The following is a 15,650-nucleotide window of genomic DNA, read 5'->3' on the forward strand; positions in this document are numbered from 1 at the left end:
TGCATGGAATCTGAATTAGTGACCTTCACCCACCATCACTGGTGCATGGGGCCCCTTTCCGAGAACCGGTCCTGCGTAGTGATGACAGCAGGGGCTCGAGCCCCAAAAGCCCTTCTTCATCACCACCTTCACGGATGGCCTCTCTGGCACCTGCCAAGAGAAGGTCACTAGTTCCAGGTTGGAGGGGCACCCCTCCACTCTGACTCTCCACTGGGGAACGCTCGTTGCCATGGTGGTTTAGGCCAGGGCCTCCTCCCTCCCATCAGGCAGAGCAGAAGCGGGATGCTCCGGCACCCCAGCTGCAGCAGGATCACGGACACAGAGGCTGCAAGAGGGGCCTGTCATGGCTCAGTAAGAGAGCTGCATTCATTTCAGTGTGTACCCATGAAAAGCTTCACTTAGGAGAGTGCCTTAGAAAGGTACCAAGGTCCCCAAACTAATTAACTTTCATCTCTCCTGTCCCTCTGTGCACGGAAGGCCTTGCCGTCTGCCTGCTGGCTCCGTGAGGAACATTAAAGACAGGACATTAGCTTCAGAACATTCTATTTAAAACAGAAGTACATCTAAAGATAGCTCCGGACGCCCATCTAAATCATCCCAAGTCCATTTTTCTGGCCCCAGAACCCTCCTGGTCGGTGCCCCAGATGGGCCCTACTCTGGTGCCTGATATCCACAAAGAATGCCTTTCACGGTCCACTGGTTGAATTAATCTCATATAAAATGTCTAAACTGAAAACCTGTGAGTTGGGAATCTTGATGAGTTTTAGCAGAGTCGCAAGGAGGCCACAGCAGATTTATTAATAACAAAGGCGAAGAAGAGAGGTTTAAGAAAATTTAAACAGAAGGAAGTGAGAGTGGGAAAATCAATCTGATCAGTGCTGGAGAAGATGATGTGTCCAGAGGCCCTGGGATACGCTCTCCCTGGATTCTGGGAAGTGCCCCACAACAGGGCGGGTGCCTGAACACCTCCAGTGAATTGCTGGGAGTGTGATTTTTGCTTCCTCACGTTTAGGGGTGGCCGTGCTAATTCGATGATTCACACCCATGTACCACCCAGCCAGCCCTGAGCCCAGGTGGAAATCAAACCAGCACGCCCACCTCAACCGCCTCTTTTGAGTCCACTCCAATCTGATGCATGCAATGCACCACTCTGCAAGGGCACCAGGAAACACGGCGGCCGCAGCCCTGTGAACTGAGGCAGCATCAGAGAGCAGGGCAGTGCACTTCTATCTTTCTAAGAGAGCCGGGGTGGAAAGGAGAGAGCGCTCAGTCCCCAGCACTGTCAAGAGCCACTCTCAGCTCCACGGACGCTGGGCTCATTAGTTGTACAGCAGCGTTGCATCTGGGCCCATGCACATTTTGACATTTCGAGAATTCTATTACAAAACATTCTCCATCTCCTCCAGATAGAACTGGGCTAAAAAAAAAAAAAAAAAAAAAAAAAAACAAACAAACAAACAAAAAAAAAAAACCCCAGGATCCATCCAGTGCTTTGGGTCCATCAGAGGCTGAACTGCCCACTTTGGAAGGACAGCCTGGGAAGCAGAGATGGCAGCTTGGTGGAGGTTGCTGGAGAAGATTCTAGAAGGGCAGAGACTCTTGGTCCTTGAGAGCCTCACCCAGAAACTGCCCGTCCAGGCCATGAGATGGACTGGGAGGCCTTGCCAGGTAAGCCGTTCCTCCCCGACTTGTCTTCAGATGGAGAAGCACTGCTTTGGTACCAGTAGTCAAGGCAGGGCCAGATAAGGGTCTGGGACACTGGACTAGCAGTTGGGATTTTGATGTCTTTTTAATGTATTTATGAAGCTGGCCTGCTTCTGATGTAAGACCTGCCTCTCCCCCTTCTCCCCTCCTCCAAGGGACTAAAATTTCCACACAATTATCCACATCTTCATTATGAATTGTTTTCTTCTCTCCGCTGCTCTTGTCCTCAAGCTCATCTAATCAATACCCTCGGCTTCAGAGAGGAAAACACAGGCAGAGGGAAGGTCAGTGGCCTGCGTGTGGTATGAAATCTTGCTCAGTGAAGCCCCAGCAGCAGCTGAGTCCTTACGAGCAAAGGCGTATATGGTAATTCTGTTCTTTAAAAAACAAACAAAAAAATGGCTGCGGGTGAAAGTTATTGAAGAGCTATGATCAAGGGACGTGTGGTTTGAATGACTGCTTTGAGAAAAACCACAAAGGGGAAAAGTGAATCCAGAACGATTGCTTTGAGCACAGAAAGGAGAAAATGGGGTTCATACTGGGCCCCCACCCACTACTTTGTAGAGGGGAAGAGTGAGGAGTGAAGGGCCCAGGCCTGCGTGTGGCAGGCACTCTTGGACCAGGCCCAGGAACAGATTAGCTGGTGGACTGGAGCACCACAGGCGAAGGCACACTAGCCAAAGAGAGCTCAGTGCCACAGCACCACCGTAGAGGAAGCTGTACAGCACCCCTCCATTCCGGCTCCAAACCCGCCCCTTGCCGCCCTGTGCCAAGGGAGTTATTCATGGAAACTCAACAGTGCCATCTGTAAATGGGGATCACAACTCGGACCTACAGGCTGCTGTGAGCAATTAGCAAGGTCCCTTCTGCTCCGTGGGCCTAACACAGGAGGTGGTTCGGAAGGGCGGCTCGGGAGCCAAGCTCCCCTCCACGGTTCTCCTCGGGGTCCAGGGGTGGGGATTTGCACAACCCTAGGCCACCGTGATGGTTCCCCTGTTCAGAGAGGGGACTAACGCAGAAGTGGGCCCAAACTCAGAACCCAGCTGCACGAATTCCACACAGAGCCTAGGAAGAGCACCAAGCCTACCTCAGTACCCTACCTGGAGAATGTGGCAAATGCAGATCCCTCCAGCTTAGAATAGGATGCTGGGCAGGTCAGAGGCCCCCTGGAGAAAGGAGCTGAGTCACCTAAATATGAAACCACAGGGAAGGATGTGGACATGATCACACTTTGCTGGGGAATGGGAAACAATGCCTTGAGTTGTGAAGCACCAGAAAGCCATCTGGACAACGAGGAATTACCCACCTTCCACGTGGCACTGTGTCTCCCAAACTGAGACGGGCGTGTGTGCGTGTGTGTGTGTGTGTGTGTGTGTGTGTGTGTGTGTGTGTGTAATCAACCTGCTCAAAGCCCCTGTAGCGGGAGGCAGTGCTTTGTTGTAAAACAAAACCGAGATGAAATAACCGTCATCCTTTCAAATATCCTCTGAGAGTTTGGTATTTGAGGCACATTCTGTGATGTACTTCTCTCTGACCTCAGACACTTTGATTCTTTTTTTTCAAGTTCACATAAAAGACAGCGAGCTCTCAGATTGGTCTACTGCACTGCCAGCCTCGACCGGATCTGAATTCTTTGCTGGTGCGGAGAATTCGTTGTTATTCCAGATAATTAAGAAGTGGAGATAAAGGGCCATTACGTTAGAGGGGCCTAGCCCATGGGGAAGACTAGCCCCTTCTTTAAAAACAGCTTAGTTCCCACTGCTCCCAGAGGCTTCCAAAGGGACAGGCAGACACTGAGGCTCCCATCCTGACATCCTTCCCTCCCATCCACAACGCACGAGCAGACTTTGAGAATGCGGCTTGTCTGCGAGACTTACAACAAATGCTTCAATTTTCCATTCTCCAAATGAAAATCAATGGCAACAGGGAGGTAAAATCAATGTTCAGCGCTCTGCAGGGAGCAGCTCTCCCCAACTCGTGCCCACCCAGCACCATAAATCCGAACGAGCCATCCCACTGGCGGCGAATTCCTGAGAGCAGATCCCTCTGCAGGTTGTATGACCTTCTGTCCAATTTTTCCATCAGTCACACCCGAAGAGAGTATTTTCTTTACGAAGGTCTGAGAGGGTGTTTTTAAAACTTAAGTCAGGAAGAGTAACACAATGCAGGAGTAAAACCTCTCCTGCCCCAAACCAACCCATCTGCCAATAGGATCTTCGGCATCTAAGACCAGAGTTTGACTTTACTGCTTCTCCAAGGTCCCTTTTGCTTTTTCAAGAGTTACAGAGTGCTCAGGCACCCCAGTGATCGGCTTCCTAAAACAATGATCGGCTTTCTGGGGCCATCTGTCAGCTGACAGCCACCACGACTTCATGTTCTGAAAATCACACAATACACACTGTCTTCTCTCACTCAGCATCATTGTTACGACATTTGCCCACACTGTTGCACGTATCGATAGCTTCTTCTTCTTCTATTCCTGAGTAGTAAAGCCACTGCAATGAACACACCACAACTGGTTTATCTGTGCCCCTGGTGATGGACACCGGGGTGTTTCCAGCTTTTAGCTATTCCAAATACAGCGGCTACGAACATTTGTGGATGAGTCTTTCTATGGACATATGCTATCGTTACATATTTTAGAAACGAATCTTTTGTCAGACATATGTTTTGCAAATATTTTCTCCCAGTGTGGCTTGTCCTTTTACTAGCCTGTCTTTTGAAGATCAAAGTTTTTACTTCTGATGAAATCCAATTTGTTGGTTTTCCTTATTTATTTTTATTTTTTGGCTTTTATAGTTCAGAGTTTTTTGTGTGTCCTATTTAAGAAACCTTTGCTAAATTCAAGGTTGCTATTTCTTACTTTCTTCTAAAGTTTTATCATCTTAGCTCTTATATTTAGGTCTGTGATCCATTTCAAGTTACTTTTTAATAGATGTTATACAATCATTAAGATTTATACCTAATTGTAGTATCACAAAATACTCATTTACAAATATCCATTGAAGAGAGTCCAGTACAAATTTTAATATACAGGACAGGTATCACTTGAAAATCAATTTTTTTGCCTTTTTTTTAGGGCTGCACCCTCGGCATACAGAGGCTCCCAGGCTAGGGTTCGAACTGAAGCTGTAGCTGCTGGCCTATGCCACAGCCACAGCAACACCAGATCCAAGCTGCATCTGCAACCTACACCACGGCTCACGGCAACAACAGATCCTTAACCCACTGAGCGAGGCCAGCAATCAAACCTGCATCCTCATGGATGCTAGTCAGATTTGTTTCCCCTGAGCCACAACGGGAACTCCAATAATCAAATTTTGATGAAAACAAACCAACAGACGAGACCTACAACTAGTGGAAAGCATGGAAAGCAGCGTGCTGGGATATTTTAATCACTGTTTTTAGATTATATGACCATTGCGTAGTTCCTGTTTCTTGTCCATCCCTTCAGGGCTTTTTGTAACAAGTATCAACTACTGCGATATCAAAATCAAGTTAGAGAATTACAAAAAAGTCATTTAAGAGAAGACTTTGTGACTCCAGGCGGCATTCACACTGCTCTTAAGTGTATAGATGTTCCCCCCACAGTCCCTAAAAGATGAGCCCACTGCCAAGAATTTACCCTCTCCCAACCCCACTCCGTGTTGCTCAACAGCACAAAGAGATGAAACACAGAATTTCCAAAGAAAATCCTTCAAAGGGAATGTGAGTTGGGCTGAAGCCTCTCGATGAAACCAAATACAAACTGCAATATACCACTCTAATAAAGGAGAAGCATTCAGCGCTGGGGTGGGGAGGAGAGGGGAGGTAATTCACTTGGCCCCCCACTGAAATTGCTTGTCCATCCGCCCTGACACGGCACAGTCACAGATGCACGCGTCAAACGGCTTCTCCACTCATTCTATCTCCGAGGGCAAAGGAAGCTAATGAAAATCTCTCTCGGAGGCGCTCACTGTCCTGTCTCAATCTGCGTGCAGAGACAGCACCCGAGTCTGGCCGCCTCCCAATCAGCCCAAGACCGGGCAGTGGAGGCCTCTCCCTGTTCCTGATGGTCTGGCAGGCAGGAATTGCCTCTCGAGCTGCTGCAGAGGCCGGACCGGCTGATGGGATTGCCAGCCGATGTCTCACAGACAGATCACTCCCCTGATGGATGAAGAAACAGAGTTGTCAACACGGCCTCCCTGGTCAGAGGGGACCCCTGAAGCAGAATGTGGAAGGGATGGATGTTTTATCCGGGAGGGGGCTCAAGATCCTCAGAAGATGCTGCAAGGGGCTCATAGGGGCTGAGGAATTCAGGCCCCAAGAGGGTGTTGGGGGAGGCTGGACCCACACCCGCAATGAGTACCACTTCAGAGCCTCCCCAGTGCAGGCCACCTCCCAACTCCTGATGAGGAAGTGGGCACGCCCCTCAGTCCAAGCCTCCTCTCTGGGCTGTTTTTCCAATGAACAAAGGTTACCTAGCATCCGCCATGAAGCCATCGTGCACGTCCTTACCTGCCGTGAATCACAAAGGGGGCAGCAGAATTGACACTGACCCTCCTGCCACACCTCAGTTTCCCTTGGGCAGGAACTCCAAAGGCCAGAATAAGGCAGGGGTCGAGGCGCCTGGAGTGAGCTACTTTTTTTTTCTCAGGAGTGCCCCAACTGGGGGTTTTCGGGCTGACCTTCCAGAATGAGTGAGACAATAATCATCATCTCCCCATTACTATTTGTGTGATTGTAAGCTGGTCATCACGTGACCCTAGTCTAGGTACCTTACACACCTGTACCCTCTTGACCTGTCCCCCTAAAATGCACACAAAATACCCTACACAAGGATGAGTACAATTTACTACCCATAAACCCCCTCTGCAGGAATTACTGGGAGTTCCCATCGTGGCTCAGCAGAAACCAACACGGCTAGTATCCATGAGGACTTGGGTTTGGTCCCTGGCCTCACTCAGTGGGTTAAAAATCCTGCGTTGCTGTGAACAGCGGTGTAGGTTACAGACATGGCTTAGGTCTGGTGTGGCTGTGGCTGTGCCTGTGCCTGTGGCCAGCAGCTGCTCCGATTTGACCCCTAGCCTAGGAACTTCCATATGCTGAGGGTGCGGCCCTAAAAAACAAAAACAAACCCATAAAACACTGAAAAAATAAAAGAATTACTAGAAGATGATCCCCACAAAGAGGAAAGAGGGATGAGGCAAGCATTTGCATTAAACCCAATTTGCCACCGAGGAAGTCCAGATGCAGCAAGGTCAAAGAACGTGCGAAGGTCACACAGCTAAGAAGTAGCCCACCTGGATGGAGCCTCGAATGGGCTCCTTCCCCATCTGTGCTCTGAGCCGCTGTATTTTTGTGGCCCCAATGGAGATGCAGAAGATGAAGCATCTTCCAACATCTCTCAACACAAGCAAAAAAGTGGTGGTGCTTCTGACACAGAAACCTGGTGTGCCCAGAAAAACACCATTTACACCTGGGGATGCCTGAATACCAATGAGGCTGCTGTCTCCGTCTCAAAGAGATTGGAGCTTAAAACTGGAAATCTCTTGTCTGGCACTTACAGAAAAGACTTTTCTAGGAGGAACCAAGCAATGGGCTGTCAGTGTTACACACAGACCCACACACACAAAAGCAGACGGCTGAATGATGCAGAGCAACATCCTAGGGGGTATCTGGTATTTGCAGCAAAAGAGGCCACATCTTCCTTCCTTCAGAGAAGGAAGAAATCGTGCATGGCAGGAGAATCTAGGAGAGTTTTCTCAGAGGTCCTAAAAGGATTTTTTAATAACAAAATCCAATCCTGTTTTTCACATCCCACTCGGCAATGGACCCAATTTTCCTTGAGGGCAGGAGTGAGGTCTCTTGTTTACCTCTGTAGCCTCAGTGTCTCGCACGGGCCTGGCACATAGTAGGTACTCAATACCTTTTAGTTAAAGGACAAGGAATGAATGAATACATGAAACACATCGAATGACGAGGCCAACATGCGGTACTGATGACAAACCTAAGTTTTGAGCTGGACAGTCCTGGGTCTGAATCATGGCTGCCACTTAGCAGATATATGAGCAAAGGACCACTGCCTCTCTGCCTCAACACTCTCCTTTTGAAAATGAAGACAAAATAAGTACCAACTTGACAAAATGGTTGGAGGGATTCAAGGATGAAGGTTCTGAGCACAACGCGGGGCACAGCCCAGGGTTCAGGGATATCATCTATCTTTACACCCAGGGAGCACCTGCAGACTGGGGGAAGGGCAAAGCACTTATAATGCAAGTCCCAGGCTTATGGAGACAAAGCGCACCTATTTTTAAGAGACCACGGAGCTTAGGTGTGTTGCTGCAAGTGAGAGATTTGCAGGGACCAGGGGCATGGGGACTCCGCTCTGTGCTCTCACACCAGCCCCAGAGCACTGATTCTCTGCGTAGCCAGTGTCAGAGGATGGGAGCTCCCCACACATGTTCTGAGGAAACCACTTAGACCGAAGAAAATGAAAGCGTGTCCCAAGAGGAGAAGCCAAAGGGCCAAGAACTGCTCAGACTCAAGATCTAAGAGGTGGGGCAGGACCCATTCTGCCTGCTTCCCAGGGGGAAACAGGGACTAAAGGGCAAATGTCATAGGGAGGCAGATTTCAGTGGGAACCGAGTTCCAGGAAGGTTGCTTTCTTTGCCCAAGGCTATGGTGTAGTACAGGTGAGTGGCAGAGGAGGTTGCCGAATCCAAGTGTGTGTGACCCAACCATGCATAACTCCAGTGCCCATCGTGCCACCTCTTCACTGGACAGGCTACAGGGAGAGGGGCAGAAATGGCACCGGAATCACTTTTCTCACACCCCAACCTATTCAACCCCACTCTGTGTGTGTGTGTGTGTGTGTGTGTGTGTGTGTGTGTGTGTCTGTTTTCTTGCTTCAAGTATTTCAGCAGGACTGAAGGTAGAAGTAGCCTGAGTTCAAAGGCTCTTTGGTCATTTGCAGAAGCCTAAACCCACTGGATACTGGGGATGGCTGGGGGGCAAGAGACAAAGGCTTTAACCACCCTGCAGAGGAAGGAGAAATATCCCCCTGGGCTGAAGAAGAGGGTATCAGGTGCTTCTCCCTGAGAAAATAACAAAACACATTCTCAGAAAGAATGACCGTGTAGCGGTCCTGAGAAGACAAGACCCCAAATCAGGACTTCCAGCCTGGCCAAGGGGGCCCTTGTCCCATGGACCACGGAAGCAGATGACCCCTGACCTCAAGGACCTCAAAGTATGATCATGGTGAGATGGAGAACAGGTACGGCCCCTGTTTTCTCAGCAAGGAACTTCCTGGACCCTGGGGCCGTTCCATGAAGAGGAAGGGCCCTCAGCATGACCAGGAAGGGATTTTCTGTTCATCTGCTCAGGCAAGGGCTCAGAGTCCAATTGAGTTGATTCAAAAGAAATTAGGCTATTAACATGTTTTGCAAATCTGTGTTTGAGAAAGGAGATTCACACGCCCACAAGAGTTCACACCCCACATACCATAGATGTACCAAGATACAGATGCCAATACCTGGTCCCCCATGCCCCCAAATCCCCCCATCAGGGATCAGGGTCCCCAGATCCACGGGCTAGAGAGCACCTGGCAACCTGCGGCTTACCTGGGGAGCAGGTGCTTGCGGCTGACGCACAGGGCGGTCTGGTAGTCCTGGGTCACGCACACCTTGTGAGGGCTGCACTTCACCTTCAGGCAGGGGTCTTTGGATGGGTCCAGGGCTGAGGCAAACAGAACAAGCAGAGAAGGAGTTAGGACCCAAAGGGAAACTGAATTTCTATTTGTACTCAAGGACATGAGCGGGATATAAACCGACCATGTGTTTGCACTCTGCTGTTTCCTCAGGCTGGCGGGGACTGGAATGAAAACCCAAGCCAGGGGCAGCTCCGTGTCTAGTGCACATGCTTTTCTTCAACATCAGGACATGACTCTTTTGTGCTTTGGGGAGTTTCAGTATCTTCATCTTGGCCAGGAATTACTTTAAAAATCCTTTAGAATCTTATGTGTTCTGAGGACCCAAAGCTACATTTCTCTCTTTGCTTATTTGTCTGCTATTGCTTTTTATGACTTGGTGCCCAATTTTACTCAGTTCCTATAATGTACCAAGTCTTAGAGGATGGTGTGTTTTGGCTGTGGTTCCATGAAGATGGACTGGGAGCATAAATAAGACTATTTTAAGTTTTGTGAAGAACTTGAGGATGCACAAGACAGTTTGGAGCCATACAAACTTACAGGAGAGTTGGGCAGAGGCTGAGGGGAGCTGACACATAAATATTTATTGTGCAAAGGAGAATTAGATAAGGGCCATGCCGGGCATATAAAATGAAAACAGAGCTTGAGAGAAAAAGGGAGATCAATTTCTGGGGCAAGGATTAATGAAGCATTAATATGTGAACTGGCTCTTGAGGGAAGGGCAGGATTTTAAAAAGCACAGATAGAAAAGGCAATCTAGGCAGGGCAGCCAGCATACTCCAAGGTAGGGAGCCGTGTCTGGGTAATCCTAAGATATTCCATCTGACTGCAAGTGTGCCTTGTGGGTGGGAAGAATGGCAGGGGGAGGGAAGTTGATTCAACCAAGTCACTGGAGGAAGCATTTCCAAAGCCAGCAGCTCCTACACTACAACTTTTCCTAAAACAGGCTAAGCAGTGGGCCCCTGGCTCATCAGTGCTCAGCAGGCTGAAGGGGACAGGCTCATCAGGGCAGAGAAGAGGCCACAGGGAATTCCCTGCAAAACAAAAGCGACTGTGCCAATTCACATCTCCAGGAACTAAACCTATTGGGTGGTAAATCTTTTTTATTTTTTTTTTTAATTATCAAACTATAGTTGATTTACAATGTTTCCTCAAGTTCTGTGGTACATCAAAGTGACCCAATCACACACATTTCCCTATGCTGTACAGTAGGGCCCCACTGCCCATCCATTCCAAAACAACAGTTTGAATCCAAAAAAAAAAAACCCCAAAATGCCCATCCACCCCACTCCCTCCCCTTCCCTGCCCACCCCCCACCCCGGGAACCCTAAGTCTGCTCTCCTTGGCCATGATCTGTTTCTTTTTTTAGATGATCTGTCCCATATTTTAGATTCCACAAATAAGTGATATTATATAGTATTTGTCTTTTTCTTTCTGGCTTACTTCACTTAGTGTGAGAATCTCTAGTTCTATCCATGTTGCTGCAAAATGGTGTTATTTTGTTCTTTTTATGGTTGAGTAATATTACATTGTGTATATGTAACACATTTTCTTAATCCATTCATCTGTCAATGGACATTTAAGTTGTTTCCATGTCTTGGTTATTGTGTATAGTGATGAAACCAACATAGGGGTGCATGTATTTTTTTCAGTGAAAGCTTTGTCTGTATATATCTCAAGCAGTAGATAATATAGTAGTTCTATATTATGTAGTTGGATCATACAGTAGTTCCATATTTAGTTTTCAGAGGTATCTCCATACTGTTTTCTATAGTGGTTATACCAATTTACATTCTCACCAACAGTGAAGGAGGGTAGCTTTTTCCCCACACCTTCTCCAGCATTTGTTATTTGTTGACTTGTTAAAGATGGCCATTCTGACTGGTGTGAGGAGATACCTCATTGTAGTTGTGATTTGCATTTCTCTAATAATTAGTGATGTTGAGCATTTTTTCATATGCCTGTTTGCCATCCTTATGTCTTCTTTCGAGAAATGTCTATTTAGGTTTTCTGCCCATTTTCAATTGGGTTGTTTGGTTTTTTGTTGTTGAATTGCATGAGTTATTTGCATATTTTGGAGTGTAGGCCCTTGTCTGTTGCATCACCGGCAAAGATTCTCTTTCCCATTCTGTGGGTTCTCTGTTCGTTTCTTGAATGGTTTCATTTTCTAGGCAAAAGCTTCTGAGTTTAATTAGATCCCAATGGTTTATTTGTGTCTTTATTTTCATTATTCTAGGAAGGTGGATCAAACAAGATGTTGCTATGATTTTTATCAAAGAGCATCCTGCCTGTTTTTACCTCTAGGAGTTTAACAGTATCTGGCCTTATATTTAGGTCTTTAATCCATTTTGAGTTTATTTTTGCATATGGTGCTAGACAGTGTTCTACTTTCATTCTTTTACATGTATCTTTCCAGTTTTCCTAGCACCATTTACTGAAGTCCAGGACCTGATGGCTACATAGGTGAATTCTATCAAACATTCAGAGAATAGTTAACACCTATTCTTCCAAAACTCTTCCAAAAAAAAAAAAAAACTGCAGAGGAAGAACCAATCCCAAGATCATTCTATGAGGCCACCATCACCCTGATATGAAAACCAGACAAAAATTCCACATAATATCACTGATGAACAAAATGAAAAATCCTCAGCAAAATACTAGCAAACTGAATACAAACATATATTAAAAAGGATTATATACCATGATCAGATGGGATATATCCCAGGGATACAAGGATTCTTCAATATCTGCAAATCTATCAATGTGATATACCACATCAACAAACTGAGGAATAAAAAACATATGATCATCTCAATATATGCAGAAAAGGCTTCTGACAAAATTCAACACCTGTTTCAGATAAAAACTATCCAGAGAGTGGGCATAGAGGGAACCTACCTCAACATAATAAAAACCAAATATGAAAAATCTACAGCTAACATGGTAAAAAATTGAAAACATTTCCACTAAGATCAGGAACAAGACAAGGATGTCCACGTTCACCACTATTATTTGACATAGTTTTGGAAATCCTGGCCACAGCAATCAGAGAAGAAAAAGAAATAAAAGGAATCCAAATTGGAAAGAAGAGGTAAAACTATCACTGTTTGCAGGTGACATGATACTATACCTAGAAAACCCTAAAGACAGTAGCAGAAAACTGTTAGAGTTCATCAATGAATTTGTCAAAGTTACAGGCTACAAAATTAATACACAGAAATCAATTCTATATACTAATAATGAAAGACCAGAAAGAGAAATCAGAGAAACCATCCCATCTACAATGCATCAGAAAGAATAAAATACTTAGGAACAAGCCTACCTAAAGAGACATAAGACCTATACTCTGAAAACTATAAAACATTGATGAAAGAAATCAAAGACAACAGAAACAGATGGAAAGATATACCATGCTATTGGATTAGTAGAATCAATATTGTCAAAATGACTACACTACCCAAGGCAATCTACAGAGTCATTGCAATCCCTATCAAATTACCAGACATTCTTCACAGAATGAGAACAGAATATTTTAAAATGTGTATGCAAACACAGAGACCCTGAATAGCCAAAGCAGTATCGAAAAAGAAAAACAAAAATGGAGTAATCAAGCTTCCAGACTTTAGAAAATACTACAAAGCTACAGTCATCAAAACAATATGGTACTGGCACAAAAATAGACATAGGTCAACAGAACAGGCTATAAAACCCAGAAATAAACCCAAGCACTTATGGTCAACTGATCTATGACAAAGGAAAAAAGAACATACAGCGGTAAATCTTTCATAACTGCTCTTGGCTGCCAGGGCAGGTGATGTTTCCCAGGTCCCTCTGCACAAACTCGGGGTTAAACAAACTGGTATCCCAAGCAGGGACAGCAAAACTGCTATAAGAAGAGCTCCTGCTGTGGCACAATGGGATCAGCAGTGTCTCTGCAGTACCAGGATGCACGTTCAATCCTCAGCCCAACACAGTGGGTTGAAGATCTAGTGTTGCTGCGGCTGTGGCTCAGATCTGATCCCTGGTCTGGGAACTCTCATATGCTGCAGGGTGGCCAGACAAAACAAAAATTGCTATAAGAAATGCCATCACTGCCTCAACCCCTGAGCTTCTCAGGGATCACCATCCCCCTGCACCTGGAGGAAGCAAGAAATCCTCTCAGGCCCAGAATCTCAATGCCATGTTCTTTAGGCTAGCTTCTTAGAATTCTTCAAGGGACCTGAAAACACTCTACCCAGAGATATTTCTTTTTGGCGCTTAAACCACTTAAGGCAGCTCCCACCCCCACAACAGCTTTAGCCTCTGCAAACTGAAGCCAGGCTATATTCTCAGGCTAGTCAGGTGAAGAAGGAGACTCAGGTCTTGGTCCCCTGGGGAGTCACCTGGCAGAGCCTGGTGACCAGTAGGATGCCTGGTGCTTAGCAGCCAGAAACAGGCTTGTAGGCGGGAGGCTGATTAGAGCCCCAGGGACAGGGTGCTCATTCCCACCTCTTAAGCTGAGGGATTCATGTCTGGGAAGGGAGTGGCAGGGAGCTGTGACTGCTGCTCAGAGCCTTTGGAGTCTGGGCCTCCCAGAAACTTGCCACAGGAAATTCTTCACCCACGTGGAACTCTCTAGCTCCCTGGGGACGTCCTCATGAGAAGCCAGGAGGCTGCTGCATCTCGGCCAGGAGTCTTTTCCTCATACATTGCCCTCGGGCCCCAACCCCAGGGTGGCAGTCCAGCAAGCCAGCTGTGACTTGCTTTCCAAGACTCACACAACACTGAGCTAAAACTCAATGACAACCAGATGACCACTGAGGATGACTGTGCTGGCTCTTCTCCCTTTTCTGCTTCTAGTCACCACAGGATGAAGTAAGACACTTAGGGATTTCAAGAAGCTTGAGGACCAGGCCCCTAATGGCCCCAGACAATTGAGGCATTTCCCTGATTGGTTTCAAGTGCTGTAGAACCCTTAGGATTTTCGCTGGAGTGGATCTCCAGGATGACAAATGCCAGGCTGGCCTAGGGTAATGGGTGTCAAGGTCTGCAGGACTATACGACAAGCCTTGTTGCCAAAGTTGAGCTTCCTTTTGCTTCTGGAGCCAACTGTACAGACACACAACATCCACACTGGGATCCAGAGGCCTCAGTGGGCAGCACAATCTTAAGGAAAGAGTCAGCTAAGCTCGGCAGGAATAGCACAGTGTTCAGTCAGGGGAATGCTGGCTCCACTGCTCCCTAACCCTCTATCCCTCGCTACTCTCTTCTGTGAAAGGGGGAAATGCCAATCCCTACTGCTGCTTCTGGTTGTCATGAGAATGAAATGAATTTATCTTTATGAGTGCAAAGAACAGACCTGGACATGTTAAGTACCTCGTAGGTGTTAATTTTTGTGTGTTGGATTTTGTTTCCAGAGTGAATAATAAGCCTTCTTAATAACCGGAACAATAGCTCACACATACTGAGTGCTTTTGACATGCAGGCAGTGAACTAAGCCCTCTAATTGGATTATCATTCTTAATTCTCACAAACACCCACGGTGATGGCTGCTATGTGTGTGCCCACTGTACAAAGAAGATGAGAGGGGCAGACGGTATGTGACACCTGGTTGGCTGATTTCAGAACCCAAACCCCTCCCCACGTTGCACCAGCGGCATAATAATCACCTAGAGTCTCCTTTAGACATTGATGGGGTGCCCCCACCTTACACCCAGGAGAGAGCCCAGGTACACCATGTTCTTGAGAGGACTTCGGGGCAGGATGAGGCTTTAGGAGCAAGGGGTAGCTCAGTGTCCTGGTGCTGCCAAGGCTGGACCAACCATGATGCCCCGGAGGCACCCCACATGGCCCCAGGGCTCCGCGGAAGGTGGGGTGCCCACCACAGACAACACACCTTCTGCCTAACCCCTCAGAATGCAGAATCAAAGTTGTCATGGATCCATAGCTGTCAACTGCCTTTCTGCAACCTTGCCATCTGTCACCCTATCATTAGGCTAATACTATAGAGTACTCTCTCCCAATTCTTGAAACTAATAATTATAAAACAGGCAACAAACAAAAAATAAACCAAACCAAAATTCCAACCAGAAATACTAATAAATAAAAAGCATCACCTATTTAACTCCATACACATGCTTACGTTAACAATCTGCACGTAGGACTCAAAAGTCTGCTAAAAATTAATTACCAGGGTTGGAACACTTCAAACACTTATGGGAATTATTTAGAGCGAATGAACTTCACAGAACAACAAAACAGGAGCAAATCAAGCTGTTAC

At 46.8% G+C, this 15,650-nt stretch overlaps 1 protein-coding gene across 1 annotated transcript in view; it reads right to left on the reverse strand.

Annotated features, from left to right (window-relative positions):
- The window catches only part of SPOCK1 (SPARC (osteonectin), cwcv and kazal like domains proteoglycan 1), a 509,504-nt gene that overhangs the window by 151,638 nt on the left and 342,216 nt on the right, over positions 1-15,650 (reverse strand). Inside the window, exon 4 of the mRNA XM_047778695.1 lies at positions 9,306-9,420. Coding sequence (XP_047634651.1) covers positions 9,306-9,420 — 115 coding nt within the window. The remainder of the gene's footprint in view (positions 1-9,305; positions 9,421-15,650) is intronic.

This window comes from Phacochoerus africanus, chromosome 4 (genome assembly GCF_016906955.1).
Source record: "Phacochoerus africanus isolate WHEZ1 chromosome 4, ROS_Pafr_v1, whole genome shotgun sequence".
Classification (NCBI taxonomy): domain Eukaryota; kingdom Metazoa; phylum Chordata; class Mammalia; order Artiodactyla; family Suidae; genus Phacochoerus; species Phacochoerus africanus.